Source organism: Gallus gallus, chromosome Z (assembly GCF_016699485.2).
Source record: "Gallus gallus isolate bGalGal1 chromosome Z, bGalGal1.mat.broiler.GRCg7b, whole genome shotgun sequence".
Classification (NCBI taxonomy): domain Eukaryota; kingdom Metazoa; phylum Chordata; class Aves; order Galliformes; family Phasianidae; genus Gallus; species Gallus gallus.
Window position 1 is genome coordinate 46960962 of NC_052572.1, and position 17659 is coordinate 46978620.

A 17659-nucleotide genomic window follows, 5' to 3' on the forward strand; every position below is an offset into this window, starting at 1 on the left:
GAAAGTTTACTAAAGGCTTGTCTGCAGCTTGAAAGTCAATTCCAGAAGTCTGAGCTTTTGAATTTTACATCTGCAGATTGTATTTTGACTAGTCTAGCCTCCCAGTCTGCTTTAATTCATCTGTTTTGGTATCAAATGTATTGTCATTTGAGATTATCTCCAAAATGCAGATGCAGAAGCATATCTGCTCTGCTTAAACTTCTTACTTATGGTCTTCTCAGAGTGTTTTGAACATTTTTACTTTCTTGTTAAGCTTCACTTCTTTTTCTTGTGCAATCTTGTCAGGATGTCACACTTTCAAATAAAATGCTGGTGTAAATTCAGGTGTGTGCTTCCATGACTTCAACTTCTTACATATTTTTTTTTACATATTTTTGCACCTGGAGTTCTTTGCTGTGACTCTGTGCTGTGCTCCTCCTTGTTCCTGCTCTGGCTGTTGGTGAAAGGACATAGTGGAGTATATTTTGATATCTGACTCTTGAAGCTTGTGAAGGAGAGAAGGCACTCCCAGGATCTGATTCAGTGTACCAGCATGGGAAAGGAGCTCTGGCAGAGATACAAACATCTCAGGAACAATCACAGGAAGTCAGAGAAAGAGCTCGTGTACTTTGCGCCTAAGATAACATTAATTTTTTGAAAGATGTAACCATTTCAATCTGCCAGTGATACACCCATGGTGAGTGTCGAGAACAGAAAACAGATGATGTAGTTAGGTATTTCAGGTAGGAAATGTAAGTGCTTAGACGGGATCTCTGCCTGAAGGCTGTATGTTACCAATGTACAGATTAGATTTATTACTGTATGTAGCAGTAGACTTTCCCCACTTCTTCAGATTGGTGACCATACTTAAATTTTAATTGAAAAAGGACTTCATCAGGATATGAGCCTTCTCTGTCAGTTGTTCCTCTGAAATGCCAAATCCCTGCAGGTCTGTGCATGTTCTGCCTCTTTTGCCTATCAGACTGTTTCTTGCTGCATATGTCAGACCATCTTGGACATGTTTCTTGCTTGACCAAGAAAACATGAGGTAAATGGTAAAAGTTGCTCTGTAAATGCTAGAGTTTGGGGTTAGCTTTTGTGTTCCTGCACCTGGCTTAGGAAACCACCTTTGTTTTTCTAATTTGCTTTTGACATCGTATTCAGTTCAGTAAAAACTGATGTTTAATTTGCAGTGAAAGATAACATTCTGACAGCTAGCACAAGTAAGCTGCCACTCATCTAGCAGCTCAGCAGCTCTGCTGTCTTTCTGCAGGTGCTTTTCTGACAGTGAAAACAAGGTAATTTGATGTGAGTGCTCGAAAGGTAGAGCAGATTTTAATTCCTGAAAAGCGAGAAAAAAGCTTATCTTGAATTGGAGCAAACAGCATGTTTTATCTTGCAGTTTTGCTGCCTTGGTACTTTATGGGATGAATTGTTTAAATCAGAGCAAGGAAATACTTGAACTGTGAAAGAATAGCGTTGCTGTGATGACCAGGAAATTTAAAAAAAAAAAAAAAAAAAGTGTTGCTCTGGTGACCTAGTAATGCTGAGAGTGTCAGTGGTTATGAGGTATGGGAAGGGGGAAGAGAGTGGTGTACTTTTGCAGGTGTAAGGTCTGCTGCAGTTGTAGGGCATGTTCTGCTCTTTGAGCCAGTACCTTTTGGATGCTGTCTTTTAATCTTTTCTTCCTTTGGAGCAACATTTTTCTGCAGAAACATACATCTCTCTTGTTCTCACTTCTAGCTTCAGCCAGGAGATTATTTTTTTAACCTGGGAAACTGTCTCTCAATGGCTTTAAATTATAAACCATAAAATTTGGAGGCATGAGTGCATTTGCTTCTCCTTTGGGGATATTTCACTTTCCTGAGACTATTCCCCGCAGACAAGCTGGGCTGAACTGATTTTCCTAATCTTTGGTGTGCAATTATTCTGAAATACTTCTGGGGGTTATTCAGTTACTTTAATAAAAGTTACTCAGGTTAATGCTTAGGAGAGAGGGGAGATCATCCTCCTAAGTGAGCTTTCAATTCCATAGACTCTGAGTCATTCCGTGATGCACCAATCTGATGAAACCAATCATAATTCACCAGAATCATGGGCAGATTTTTGAGACTTAGGTGTGACGGAAAGACATCCACAGCAGTGCCCTAGTTTCTTACTCAGAGTGCAGAGCAGTGTGCCACTGAGCAGCTAGGATTCCTAAGGGAGATGAATGCTGTTGCTTTTCTGCTCCCAGGAAGTATCTTTGATCTTCTCCCTTCCTGTTTGGCATCTTCTCTCTAAACTGTTAGAACACAAACTGAGCAGGTGCTTGTCCATAGCTTTCAACCTCATCATGGGAATGCTTCCTCTTACCTGTTACACCAGATCAGCTGTCTTTACCTTTCATCCTATTTGAGGTGGAGTGTAACAAGTCTGCTCTTCTAACAAAGTGGCTCAGAAAAGAATGAAGAAAAGCCATGAGGTGCAAGAACGTCAGCAGCACCAGCAGTCACCTGCTTGGCTCTCCTATTTTACGCTCAGAGACTTAAGAAGAAAACTTGTTTTCCGTTGCAGCAAAAATGTCTCCAGTCTTAAATCCTGATGTCCAAGATTCATCTGTACCATCTCATGTTAATTTTGGTTAACCTTCTCTGTTCATCTGTGGCACAGAGAGGTGCGTGCCTTTCTTTAGGGCTGAGACCATGATCTCACTGAACAGTAGTCCAAACCAGATTTTAATGCTGTGTTTTAGGACGTAGCCCAGCCGTACGGTAACAGAGTCTTTATTTCTACAGCAAGAAAGCTCTGACAGTTGGTCTGTCTGCTCCAAAATGATGATCTGTGGCAATCAGGGATTTGAAAGTTTCTGATAGTAGAGGCCAAGTACTTCTCTGTACTGAGAAGAGCTTGCCTGTAGGCAGTCAGATCCTCATTTTCTTCTTGAAGTTCAACTCTCAGTGTTACCTGTCTACTTTGTATCAGCCTGCTCCACTAGTCTTTTTCAGTAATAAATAATCAGAGCAATAAATGTCGCCTTACCTTTTGAAGTTCCGCAATTGGAGGTGGTAGAGAAGGTGCTGCTTCCTTTTTTTCCTCATATGACGCACTGTCTTTGTAGCTGTGCCTGGGGTTATCTCAAAGCTGTGCTGGTGAGCACACCTGTCACTCTATGTCTATAAAGATCAGCAGAAGCCCAGTGCTAGTGGTGTTTCATCCATACAGACCAACACTCAAAAAACGATTTGAGCTTATTAGAAGCTCAAATTAAAAGAACAGAAGAAGGCAGATCTAGTGAACATTCTGATTTGCCTGCAAAATCAGAATTACTGTGTAAAGTTTCTTTTGGGAGTCCCTCAGTGAGGGGTAAGAAAGGAGCTAGAATGTACATAGTTAAAAGGCAGAACTTTTTGCACCTCAAAGAAGTATTTCACTGTGACATACCCATAAAGAATGCTGGGAGCTAAAATAATTAAACCCAAAAATGCAGTGCAGTGATTCAAAAGGAAAATAGCATTCACTTGACACTGCATTCTGGGTGCTTCCTTTGAGGCAGATATTTCCAGTCATTTAATAAGCAAAAGATACTATGACTCTCAGGTGTAGGCAAGCCTTTTAGACTTCTGTAACTCTAATTTTCCTAATAGTTTCTTTCCAGCATTGTTTATTCCTTGTTGAGAAGATCAGCATTTCTTACAAGATATTAGTGGTTAAAGTGATCCTGAGATACTGCTTTTCTCTTCTCCAGATCACGTTCTCGTTGTAACACCAGCAGTGGTAGTGAATCCGAAAATTCCAACAGAGAGCATCGAAAGAAGAGAAACAGGTGACCTTTTTATTGTTCAGACCTTTTTATTTATATGAAACACAGACAACTAGAGAATGGATTTTCTTGAGACAGCCCTAATAAGAACTAATGTTTTGTATGTATGCAGTCCTCCTGAAGCAGCGTCAAGTTCGTGCTTGAATAAAAATAGAGAGAATGGCCGGATCACATATATGCCTTTGGTGTATGCAACAAATTTGTACTCTCTCCTGGTGCGTGGATCTCACTAATGAACTGCAAAATCAAATACTGGACTTGTTTATAAAAGACTTGCATCATTGATACAAATAAAGTGGATAATGGTGGATATGATATTCGCAGCATATACTTTAACACTTCAAAATTTTCAAACATCTATTTTTAGCAAAAAATGTGCCATTGTGGCAAGTAGAAAAAACAGTTTTGAGTGGATCTGAAATTTGATGTTGTTTTCAAATGCTTGCATTTAGTTATGTCAGTATTGTTATTTTCCAAAATGTGAACTGTGGGCCTACACCCCAAAGGTGTACAATTCCAGCTCTTAATAGAACAACATCAATTAACATCAAGTGATGCTAGTAAGTTTTGGTTCTTATGTTCTATTTTTCTTGATGATAAGGAGTTAGCATAACACTAACTTATTGTAGCAATTTTATATTGCACTTGTGGTAGCAGCATGAGAGCTATTTATAAAACATATTTTAGCAGAGCATGTAGAGGTTCATATTGCATAAATAGAGCATAAGAGAACTGTCACTGAACAAAAGAGGGATTGATGAAGTTTTTTAAAGCAGTCTCCACAAGCTGTCGTGTTCCTTGTTGTTTTATCTACAGAATAATTAGTGATAAATTATTTTCAGATATTTTGAAGCTGTTAAAGATAGGGATTTGTTTGATATGTTAAAACAGTGCTGAGAAATGTGTATTTTAAGCAAAACTTTCAAGAGTTGAAGAGATTCTATAAAATCCTTAACATTAAAATGATCTCGTATAAAGCACAGCTGAACCATGAGATTTGTTTGGCAATTGTTTAAAGCAGAGCAGTCTTCTGAGATACTCAGCTAACAGTGTAGTAGTGTGTATGGAAGTTTTGCTTAATGGGTGAGCTCTGAAGTTTGAATGAAGCACTGGGTGTGTTTTCAGTCATAAGCGGGGTCATTCTGTATTTCATTCTCTTAGTACAATGTTGCCTGCTTTTTCTCCTCTGAAACTTCTTGTTCTGGGATTTCCACAGGCAAGTCAAGGAAATTAGAGACTGGCCACAAGAATGTTTTTAAAAGATTCCAGCAATATAAAGATCGAATTGTAAGAAGACTTAAGTATTACTTACCCTTTTCTGAAGAAATGAATGGGCTTTTACCAGCCCTTCTTAGTTTGTGGAAAAGTCCTTACAATTAGAAAGAGTATAATCAATTTGTATGGAAGGACAAGAATTTTTATGTTCTTTTTATATGCTCAGAAATGTAAGATATGCTAAAAATGTTAAAGTTGCAGCATCTGTTGCTCCTAGGTGGTCACTTGAAATCAGACAAGATCAAAAGTAATTTTCAATGCTAAAGTAAACTAGCATTATTTACAGAAGTTCAGATACTTGTTCCTTGTCAACAAAAGCAGGAAAAGCAACAGTCATAGTGAATTTTTGCATTTTGTTAGCAGACACAGCAAGAATCTAATAAGCTAAAAGGACACAGGCAGTGATTAACTTTCTTCTTAGCAGAGGTGATCCAGCTCCAACAGGGTTAGTTGTGACAATACAGTGAGGCTTCCAAGTGCTTTTACTCAAGTTTGTCTGTTGCGTGGATTAATATTAATTTATTTCACAGTACAGTAATTGAGTTCCTGAGGCAGGCACACTAAGTTGTACTCTTGTATTGAAACTAATGTCAACTTCTTATCAGATAAAAATGAAATATCACGGAAAAACAGTTGCAGGTGAGACATACTAAAGGTAGAAAGGTAGAAGAAGATTGAGAAGAAAATCTTTATCTCAGTAGGAGCAGGAGGTGATTGTCCCCCTCTACTTGGCTCTTGTGAGACCTCATCTGGAGTACTGCGTCCAGGCCTGGGGCCCCCAGTACAGGAAACACGCAGAGCTCTTGGAGCTGGTCCAGAGGAGGGCCACTAAGATGATCAGAGGGCTGGAGCATCTCTCATATGAAGACAGGTTGAGGGAACTGGGTTTGTTTAGTTTGGAGAACAGAAGTCTCTGGGGAGACCTCATTGTGGCCTTCCAGTACTTGAAGAGAACATATAAACAGGATGGAGAACAGCTGTTTATAAGGGTGCATAGTGATAGGACAAGGGGGAATGGTTTTAAACTAAGACGGGGGGGGTTAGGTTAGATACTAGGAGGAAGTTTTTCACTTGGGGTGGAGAAGCACTGGAACAGGTTGCCCAAGGAGCTTGTGGATGCCCCATCCCTGGATGCATTCAAGGCCAGGCTGGATGTGGCTCTGGGCAGCCTGGTCTAGTGGTTGGCGACCCTGCACATAGCAGGGGGGTTGAAATTAAATGATGGTTGTGGTCCCTTTCTACGCAGGCCATTCTATGATTCTGTGATTATCTGAACATTTTCTCCTAAGCAAATATTCATAGTAAGAGGAAGAACCTATGATGCATATTGGTCACTCTGAAAGTAATACCTCCTATTTATTTCTGTGGAAACGGTAACAGGTACAAAGAGCACAACAACAATATTTGATAGAGAACATTCCTAGCTACAAAACACTCTTTTTTAACATAACCACTATTAGCTATGCATTTTTGCCAGCAATAATAAGATCCTGCATACTGCGCTTGTGAAAATATGTACCAGTGGAGGTGAGCTGCAATTGCTGCTGCTGAAATGCACCACCCACCCCTCACTGTACTCACATAGAATTACAGAATCATAGGATGGCTTGAATTAGAAGGGTCCCCAGTGATCATCAAGTTCCAAGCCCACTGCTGCAGGCAGGGCCACCATCCTCTAGCTCTGGTACTAGACTAGGCTGCCCAGGGCCCCATCAGACCTGATCTTGAATACCTCTGGGGACAGAGCATCTACAACCTCTTGGTTGGAGCCTGCTTCAGCTCCTCCCCGCTCTCTCTGTAATATAGAACTTCCCATACACTGTTTAGTCTCCAAAACCTTCAGCAGACGTCCGTGAACGTGAATGAGTGCAGTTTCTTCTGCTTTTCAGTTCCACACCTTTGCTTCATATGCACTTCCATTCAGATGCTGTTCTATCAAACTGCCCCTCTGCTGCCATCTTTTGCACAGCAATAAAATGTAATGGAATATCAGTGGGAAGGCTCAACCTCTACTGCTGTGCCACCAAAATCCAGCTCTGATGTCGTGGGCTGACATAATAACGTAGGAGGCATTACTTTCAGAGCAGTGCTCATACTTCTGTTACAGAAGAAACACCTGCTTTTTTCTGATGCTGTAGTAAACATTTACTGTGTAGATAAAAATATATTGAGCCTTCTTCAGGCTTCTCCAGGCTGAGCAGTCCCAGCTCTCTCAGCCTCTTCTCACAGGAGAGATGTTCCAGTCTCATCATCATCTTCATGGCTGTTTTTTGGACACACTCTGCAATATCCATGTCTTTCTTCTTCTGAGGATGCCAGACCTGGACCCGGTCTACCAGGTGTGGCCTCAACAGGTCTGAGCAGAAAGGAAGGATCACCTCTCTCCCCCTGCTGGTGGTACTCCTTCTACTAATTCTGTGCCCTGAACACCATAGGTCTTATTTGTGGCAAGGGCACACTGCTGATGCATTTTCAGTTTTGTGTGTATTGGGACCCCCTGGGCCTTTTTTACAGAGCTATTTTCTATCTACTGGCCCCCAGCATGCCCTGCTGCCTGGGATTGTTTCTTCCCAGATATGAAGTTCTCTTTGCTAAACTTCATGTGATTCCTGTGAGCTCATTTCACCAGTCTGTCAAGGTCTGGATGGCAGCGTGACACTGGCATATTAGCCAATTATGTGTGTTTTATATCATCTGCAAACTTGCTGAGGGTACGTCATCTATGTCAACAATGAAGATGTCAAACACGATCCCAGCATTAATAGTGTGAGTTACTAGTCTCCAACTGGACTTCGTTCCACTAACCAAGAATGTAAGCTGGTCACGTTCCAAGAGTTGCAGTCAATGGCTTGATGTCCAGGTAGAGACTAGTGACAAGTGGGGATTAGCACTGGGACTGGCACTAATATCTCTGCTGGTGAAGTGACGTGGACAATGAGACTGAGTGTACCCTTATCAACTTTGCCAACAACACCAAGCTGTGTGGTGTGGTCAACACACTGGAGGGAAGAGATGCCATCCTGAGGGACAAGCTCAAGAAGTGGGTCTGTGCAAACCTCATTAAGATCAACAGGGCCAAGCGCAAGGTCCTGCATGTGGACTTGGGTAGTTCCAAGTACAAATGCATGCTGGGTGGAGAATGGATTGAAAGCAACCCTGGGGCGAAGGACCTGGGTGCTGGCTTATGCATACTTGCAGCCAAAATAATAATAATAAAAAAATTTAAAAAAGAAAGCATAGCTAGCTTAGAGAGCTAGCATAGGGAGGGGAGGTGATTGTCCCCCTCTGTTCTGCTCTCATGAGGTCCTGCCTGGAGTACTGCATCCAAGACTAGGGTCTTCTAGCTGAAGAAAGACCAGGAGCACATCCAGAGGGCCATGAAGATGATCAGGGTGCTGGAGCACCTCTCCTATGAAGAAGGGGTGAGAGAGCTGGGCTTGTTTAGCTTGAAGAAGAGAAGGCTCTGGGGGCACTTGGGGACCTACAGGAAAGATGAAGAGAAACTCTTTTTTCAGGGAGTATATGATGAGAGGGAATGGTTTAAAATTAAGAGGGTAGATTTAGAGTAGAGGCAAGCAGGCAGATCCAGCACCCAGTGCTGCAGCACTGGTCTGACAGCCACATGTCTTCTTTTTGTTCAGGTTTAAGTAATGGCCATATGTGTGAGGCAGTCCATACTGTTTATGCCATGTGGGATTATTGCTGTCTCCACAAACTGGATTATTTAGGATGAAAATCACAATTCATTACTTGTTACTGTGTGAGTTCTTCTACAAAAGCCTTAGATGCTTATGTTAATCCCTACCACCAGATTACAGGTTTAAAAAAACCTGCTTAGAAATCAATACCTGATATTGTGGTCTGTTCCAGATGCTTAGTGCCATTTGGTGGAGTTATGGTTGTTTACAGTACTTGGGGATCTAGCTCAAAACTCATTATGCATGTGAGTGAAGATTTTATTAAAGCAAAAGCAGCAACCTGCTTTGTCACTTCAGCCGGATACAATTAAAAATTCAGAATCATAGCATGGTTTAGGTTGGAAGGGATCTTAAACATCATCGAGCTCCAACCCCCTGCTGTGGATAGAGTAAATTTAACTAGAAAGGTATGTATTTACTGAAGAGCAACAGCAACAGCATGCCATACATTTTTCAAGGCAGTCGTGTCTCCACCAAGTAAAACACTTATCTCTGATGGTTTGTTTCCTTGTTGGATGGTTTGTTTGCTTGTTGCCAGTCTTCCCATTTATTTTTTTTGTTAAGTTTCCCTAGTTTCTTCAGTATGCTGGTCATGCTTTCCTGCTCTTAGAGTGATATTTTACAGGGTTGTTTATATATAAATCACAGTTGAAATTTAAGTTTACAGCTGTAACTAAACACATCCACTTGTCCCAGCTTAGCATTTTATCACAGCAGCGGTATCTGCAGCCCTAAAACCCTGAAGCTTCTGTAGACCTTTTAATGACCAACCATTGTTGCACCAATTGTCCTGACTAGCTTTTCCATGATAGAATTATGTCAGCCCACTATCAAAGATGTTCATTTTACAGGATATTGACATTTATAATCTTTATATGATCTTTAATGCATTGCAGTAATGCGATTCATGACCGGAAGAAAAAAGAATCACATATGAAAATTACCTGGTACTATAACATCTGAGATCCAAAGAATTTGGATACTTGAATGTATGAAATAATTCACAGAATTTAGGATTTCACATTCCCTTCTACCTTGTTAGTTCCACCACTGTTTGAGTAACGAGTTTGTCTGCCTTCTGAACAGGACTCATTTATCTCATGCTTCACATCCATCCGCACTGAGCAGAGTTGGACTTTAAAGCCTTCCTCCTTCCCCAGTTTTTTGCCTCTCTCTGTCAGATAAATAAAATAAGGAGATTGTCTCTTTTGTGATGGGATTTTCCCTTTCTGTCTGGGCTTTGTGCCTGTTCCAGGGACCAGAGGTGCTCACTGGGAAGGGTTGCTAGGCCTTGGGAGACAAAGGAGGTGAATAAGTTGTAGTAGTACTGGAGTCTTGTGTCACAATGTCAGGCTTACGCTTGCTGTAGATGAGGAGGACTTCAGCATCTAAGTGGGATAGCAAAAACATTCCAGATGTTTGGCTTGGGCTGGGAGGACAGGTTGAATGTGAGTTGTAGGTCTGTTTTTAATGTCTCAGACTGATTCATTTCAGCTTGAGCTATTTCTCGATAACAAATCAGTGAGTCTATTTTTTATGTAGGTTCTTGCATTTTTATGTACTTTGGGAACATGAATCAAAATTTGGCAAGATAAAATGTAAAAATATTGCATTGCAGGAGATGGATTTTTGTGGAGATAAAAATACCCTCTTGCTTCCTCTGAGCATTCTGTGTTGGAAACCTCAGACTGAGTTCCGGTACTTTCTCTGCAGATTACGGCAAGAAAATGACATGGTTGACTCAGCCCCTCAGTGGGAAGCTGTGCTGCGGCGACAGAAAGAAAAAACCCAGGCAGATCCAAACTACCGGCGATCCAGGCACAGATCTCGATCGTACGTACCCCTTGACCACTCTGACATGAAAACTAAGGCCACTGTGGTATGTTAAAACGTGCGAGGAATATCTCCAGTGTGGTTTTTGCTCTCAACTGCTGAGGAAAAGCAATAGTCATGTCGCATGTCCTTACTTAAGCAGATTTCTCTTTGTGGCCTAAATCACTCTAGTAGTTTGTATTTCAGTCAGTCAGTAACTTTACAAAAAGAGCTTTGTAACACACCTGGACTCTCTCCATTGCTTTCAGTGAGGTATATAATTTTATAACGAGGACAGTGGTTCCCACTGCTGGGCAGCATGTCTGTGAAAATACTCAGATTTTGTGTGGTAGATACAGGAACTTGTGAAATCTGTTTACATGTCTTTCATCAATACAACACCTAAAGCCTTGTTCCAGATGAGACTAGCTGCTGCTGTCTCCATGTCCAGTTATCAGTGGTACATGGGAGGGCAGCTCAGCGATAGAGAGCAATCTTTGTAACTACGTCCCCACCCTCACTGTCTGGTTAAATCAGGTGATCTGTTCAGTTCCAGTGCCGATGCACAATATGTGATCTCTGTGACACAATTAAGCAGATAATTCCTTTTAATGTCTTTTCTTAAATTTACCTTTCATGTTAAGAATGGACCAGCAGAACCGGTATAATGCCTTAATAAATTATTTCATTCTTACCTGTTGAAATTTAATCTGCACTTATGTTTCTGGTATTAAAAGTCCCTTGAGTTCTGCTGGCAGTTACACATGGTGCTGAAGCTAATTTTTATCTTCATTTTCATAGCTTATTGTTTGTTTTTTTTTTAATGAGAAATAGCACCTAGTGTTACATTTTCAAATGTTGGAATTTCTACCTGAACTGGATTTGTGCAGCATTCTTCAGTTTCAGCTCCACAAAAGCCAAACTTTACTGGGTGTAATTACACAATGATAAATTACTAAAAATAAGAGATAGTGCTCACTTGTATGGATGCCACAAAATACAGTTGAACAATTTTGATTACCTTCCTTTTTTTTAAAAAAAAAAATTATACAAAAAGTAAACTGTGTTAGATTAAATTTATAGCAAAACTCAATTTTTTTTCCCATATGCTAAGTGGATTTAATTGCAAGGACATTACGGGCTCCCTCTTGTGGCCAACCGAGAGTAAGATATGGGTTTTATTTCCAGCGCAGAGAAATTCTGCTTTATATGTCCCTAAATTACTACTAGCAAAGAGTGGTGTCATACAAAAGAAGGAAAGATTGCAGATGATGCAAAGAAAGGAGGAATCCTGAAGGTTCTGGGTGACCCCTCATTTCTTCTCCTTGTTGTGTTAGTGATGGTTATATTCCTCCCTTTGTTTCATTCTTCAGTTAAAACAGGAAGGAAAAAAACAAAAAAACAGCTCAAACTACGATGTATGGTGTAGACATGTAATGTATGGAAGCATGAGTGGAAAAAGTAAATTGTGCATTCCTTTAAAAGCATTCTTCAAAAAGTTTAGTAAAAGGCGTTTATTTGAGTGGGTTAGCCCAAGCTACATCCTAATGTATGAGAACATTAATTTGATTTAGTTGGCTCAGCTGTTTGCTTACAGGACTGAGTGCAGGTCGGAGGCAAGGGAAATGATTCCCTCGAGTGTAAGGCATGGTTATTTTTATTTTTAGATCCGGCCATATGGTCATCTCAATCTGCACATTTAACATCTGATGGAAAACTATCATTTTAATAATACAGCTGAGCCTTTCACATTACATTCTTTATTTCAGTCGGCTTAACTAAAGGTTCATTCTGAAAGTGCAAAGTAATGGATGAAACATTTTTACTGTATCTGGCAAGCTGTATTTCATTTGGTTGATAATGAGTGGTATGAATCATTGTTGGTGGCAGGGTTTGGTGTCTCCTCAATCTCAGCAATAAAAATATTTAACAAGAATTTGACCTTTCTTTTAAAGGAATCAGAGACATAGAGAACTCCCAGTTCTAGTTCTGCGGGGTTTATTTTCAAGAGTTTGCGTGGATCATCTGTGTAACCAAAGGGCTTTTTAAATTAAGAAGAATGGCCATTAAAATTCCATGACTATTTAAACTTACTATTTGTGAATCACGTTGAAATATTAATGAGCGTGCAGATGCAGACACAAAATATATTGTAGGCTGTATTAAAATGTAGGGCTGTTTGAGCTAGTAAAAACCAAACAGAAACAAAGAACTCCGGAGACTCACCACTTAGAGAATTCCCATTGGATTTCTTGCACATCAGTGAATCTGATTAGTGAACAAATTGTAAACTGTCATCCATTCAAAACTCGATTCAGATGCTGCAGTAAGACAATGTGAGCATGCATTATCTGTCCAAACAATGATTTGTATAACAATTCACAATAAAAAGTTGTAAACAAAGTGAAAGAGGTATTGTGATCTGGCTTTGAAGTTATAATGTCACAGGCAGTTCAGAGCTGTACAAACACAGCTTTTTAATGCAAGACTTACAGTACCTGCATTGCACTCTAACAATACATCTCCTTCTACAGGCTTTTCTTCATTTTAGAGTCATAGTGTTCCTACTGCCTTACAAGGAGGCAGGAACAGAGCTTTCATAGAAAAATGCTTTTATTCAGATTCTCCACGTGTATCATATTTCTGAATATTCTTTTGCTGGGAGTTAAGCTGAACAAATGCTGCGAGGTAGTCCCAGCAATGTAACGCTTCTTAAGCAGGTGGAAAATAAATAATGTTAAGATGAGAATTCCTAAAAATATTTCCTTCAGGAATTTTTGTTTCCAGCCCCCTTCCTTTGTGATTTTTGTCCCTCATGGCATGCCATGTTTGACTGTACAGGAATTTTGCAACAGTGGCTTCCTTATTAGTGGAGTTGTGGGATGGAAGGGAGAGGAGGAGTGAGAGATGGTGGAGATCACAGAGTTAAACACCCAGAGCTAACGGGGAGGCAGAAGACGCAGTTCCTAAAAGATGGGGAAGTGAAGATGGCTGCTTCTTTAACTATTCTCTTCCCATACTGCCTCAAAATTTAGCCTTCCTTACTGCAGGTGAGGCCTCCTGGTGATTGGTGGGACTGTGAGACTTACAGCCACATCTTGAACAACTGTATTTACATGAATGCCTAAAAGCAGTGAGCTGATGGGATGGATTAGTGGTATGCACAGTGTGCTGCTTTGCGGGAGTCTGGACTGTGGGGGTGACCCTGAGGCTGTGCTTCCTCAGGCAAACCAGGGCTTGTAGGCATGACAAAAGCCTCCCTGGGGAAGCTGACATTTTTCACGGAGCCTTTGCATTCCCAACTGCCAGATTATTCAGTCTCTGAGGAGGATGCCTGTCCTCCTAGCCTGCGGGTGAATACAGCTGCTGCTGCTCTGTGAGCAAGGGATTGCAGAGAAGGAGGAACCAGTTCAGAACTGAGGGGTGGAAAAGGCTGTTAAAAGCCACTGGATAGCAAGGTTCTACATCATAGAGTTAAAAAAACATGGGCTGGTGTAAGGAGAAAAGGCAAAGTAAACGCAAGAAGTGAGGTGAGATGGGAGAAATGAAAACGTAAGAAAATGAAATACATTACAATAAACACAAGTACGCAGAGAAATAAGAACTCTGAACACTGATAAAAATCATACTGCAAGCTACTTGTGGTGGCTGTGGCTGTTACCATCAGGAGGAGCTGAGCAGGAAGGGCAGGCAGGGATGCTGCCGGGAAACAGCTGCCCCTTGCAGCGTAAGAACATTATGGATCAGTTTGTGTTAGTCCTATGAGGGCACCACAGGATTCTCTTTTGTCTCTCTGGTTTTGCAAAGCATTAAACTGGTATCTTCCAGTACTTTTATACCTGTAAAATTTAAAAAATAAAATTAACATGCCTGCGTAATCTGCTTTCATAGGAGCTGTATAACATTAACTGACATACAGATGTTTATGAAATCAGATTACTCCCAGACTAAAGTCTGGGACTGATCCAAGCGTATCAATGATGAGATAGAAAAAAGTAGTGGAAGAGTGACAGAAGATGGTTTTGGAATTGATGCTGACATAGCTCCGTGGTGGGGCAATGGGGAGCCAATTTGGCAGATGCTGAAAGGCTCATGTCCTCCTCTCAGGTATCTTCACTGATATCTGGATTATTTCACTCCAAAAGCATCTTTGACTATGACAGCCTCTTTTGTTTGAAGGAAAAAAAAAGAGAAAAGCTTTATCATCAGATGATGTGAGAATCAGTGAGAAACTGTGACTTCACTGGGAGCATTTATGCATACAGAATCCATCTAGAAGTGGCATCCCTTACATCTCAGATGACGTAGAACAATCTAGCTGTGTACACAGAGTTTGTATAGTCTCAATGAAAGGGTTATCTGATTACTCCACGCGAATGCCATCCCTGCCAATGTGTAGAGTGCTTATTTAATCTATTATAGAATTTGAGATTCAGCAACAGCGAGGATTTCACATTACACCTGGAATGATGTAGAATAAGCAAAAGAAAAGAAAGGGGACCTAGTTTGGATGCAGTATTTACTGTATTTCACTGGAAAATATCAGGCTTGCTACTCAGTCTTGCCTTACTACATTTCAATATATGTGTTGCAGAAATTATGATTTTAGCTCAGTAATTTCTCCATGAATTATTAAATACATGCTAACATATGGAGCTTGTGTGGGACGTGTGGTTGTGTGGGGCAGAGTTACTGACTTACAGGTGGTGGTGTTTTGGTTTTTGTTTGTTTGTTTGTTTGTCCCAGACATGACAGTGCTAAATAAACTGCAGAGAAACCTTAAGTGGAGATGACTAGAAAGCAAAGGCTGTGCTGTGACCTCAGTAGAGCAGTAGGTCCTTTACCAGTGAGCACTGGGGGTGACTGCTGTGTCAGACTGGCATAGTTTGTCCCTTTCCCTGTTCACAGTGAGCTCCTTGGGCCACAGGGTTTCTCCTTTATAAAGATTATTCCAGAACAGGCTGTCTTCAGTTGGGTAACAGGGTAGCAGTGGCTGGATAATGCTTTGGCTTGCAAAGAGGTGCCCTTCCATCATCGATATTTTAAGCATATTCTTCGCTAGTGGAACAAGACTTGTAGTTTAGAGGAAATAACTTTTCAGTTAGATTAAAGCAATGAAATTTAATGTATTTTCTGAGTTAACAAACATTATATGTAGAAGCCACTCTGTGCTTGCAATGATATCTGTGCAGGCTGTGCATTGATGTGACATTGATTATTGAACAACTTGGTGTTTGTAGGAGAAGCCCAGATGTACAAGCTAAAGAAGAACTCTGGAAACATATTCAGTAAGTATAGCATCTGAATGACACTGCACTGTCCCTCAAATGGTTACTCACCTCCCTTTCCATGTGGCTGTGGGTCATTGTTTTTGGATTTAGTTAAGTGCCATGATAAATTATGCAGGTGTAAATGGCTTGTAGAATGGCTTGTAGACCACTGAATGCACTAAATACATTTGTCTATTATATGTAGGTGAACTGTAAAGAAAAATACAGCATTTTAGAGCTGGAGCTTGCAAAATATCCTTATCTGTAATAGTGATACTTTTGGGATGAGAATCCCTATTCTATTATGCCTAAAACTACCACTTGGAAAGATTAACCATTCCAAAGCGTATCTGATGTTTAGTACACACAGTGTTCAACACTGAAACTGCATGAAGGTGGGAGTGAAACAGTATGTTACATGCAGTTGGAGCAATGAAGGTGAAGTTAGACACATTTCTAAATAGGTTTTTATTTGGTGTCAAGATAGTCTCAGAGCTGACGACAGCTTGTTTCAACAAATCTTTCCAGTCTAATAATAACAAAAGCAATGAGTTTGAAGTTGGGAGCTACTGTTAGACTTTTTACTTTGCCTAATGCTTTCTAGGAAGGAACTTGTGGATCCATCTGGCCTGTCTGAGGAGCAATTGAAAGAAATACCATACACGAAAATAGAGTGAGTTTCTATCAGGGTTTTTTTTTGTGTGTGTGTGAATATAAAAGCTTGCTTTTTTTTTTTAATGTGAACTTTGTTATAGTGAAGTAGGATTGGGTTTATACTTAATCCCTAAAATTTTATCTATCCCAGATGTATACCTAGTATGGGTTGGATGACGACACTTCATGTTTTTAAAACCTAGTATTTTCTTTCCCAAATATGAAAAAAATATCTTAATCTCTCTCTATGTGTCACACACTTTTGAACCTGCTGTACGTCTATGTGCTCTATACGTCTATTCTATGTGCTGTGCATTACAGAGCTGGGGTGAATTGAATGCAAATAAACAAGTCCGTTTATTTCTTGAACTTCTTTCTTCTTACATTTTTATTCTGACCATTTAAAGCACTGTTTGTCTTGTTCAGCCCCCTTGCTTATCATGGGCAGCTGCCATGGCACAGCCCTTTCCCTGTTCTTAAGAACAGGCATCTATTTTGCTGTGATAATTGCCCATTTGGGATGCCATGTCTTAATGCAGGCAGCTGCCTGTGACAGAAATGGAATCACACTTTGCATTATAATTTGCTTCCTCAGCACCACTGAACAGGAAAGGGTGATGTTCAAGCTGCATATGTTAAGGATTCTATATAAGTACTTTCATTCTCAAAAACCAACATGCTGGTCTGTGACCATTGCACTTGTAAAGCATTGAATTCCAGGTATAGACTCAAAAGGAAAGCATTAGCCATTTAAATTCAGCCAGTGTAAAAAGCTGCCTCTTACTCTGTAAAAAATAAAAAAATAAAAAAAGGGGAGGGTCTCTCAGCTGGCAGCTGCATTTTGTTTTTATTCCGAAGGTCTGATGTATTAACCTGCCGTTGTGAATTTTGTGTCTCTCCTAGGACTCAAGGCGACCCAATACGCATTAGGCATTCACATTCACCTCGAAGTTACCGTCAGTATCGGCGGTCCCAGTGCTCTGATGGGGAAAGATCTGTTCTGTCTGAAGTGAAGTACGTGACTGGGATTATTATCACAAACTTCTGTTTTAATCTGGCTCAGAAATTGTTCAGAGCTCACTTGCATTTAGATTAGAAGGGGCATACATGTGATTGTTTGCTGCCGTAGGATTCAAGTAAGCGTGTAAATAGTAGCTCTTCAGACCTAC

The 17659-nt window shown here is 40.5% G+C and overlaps 1 protein-coding gene across 3 annotated transcripts in view; it reads left to right on the forward strand.

Moving 5' to 3' along the window:
* The window catches only part of EPB41L4A (erythrocyte membrane protein band 4.1 like 4A), a 127286-nt gene that overhangs the window by 102975 nt on the left and 6652 nt on the right, over positions 1 to 17659 (forward strand). For all 3 annotated transcript variants that reach the window (XM_413976.8, XM_040655713.2, XM_040655714.2), the window contains 5 exons: positions 3707 to 3784; positions 10468 to 10587; positions 15807 to 15854; positions 16441 to 16509; positions 17394 to 17504. In XM_413976.8, coding sequence (XP_413976.4) covers positions 3707 to 3784; positions 10468 to 10587; positions 15807 to 15854; positions 16441 to 16509; positions 17394 to 17504 — 426 coding nt within the window. The remainder of the gene's footprint in view (positions 1 to 3706; positions 3785 to 10467; positions 10588 to 15806; positions 15855 to 16440; positions 16510 to 17393; positions 17505 to 17659) is intronic.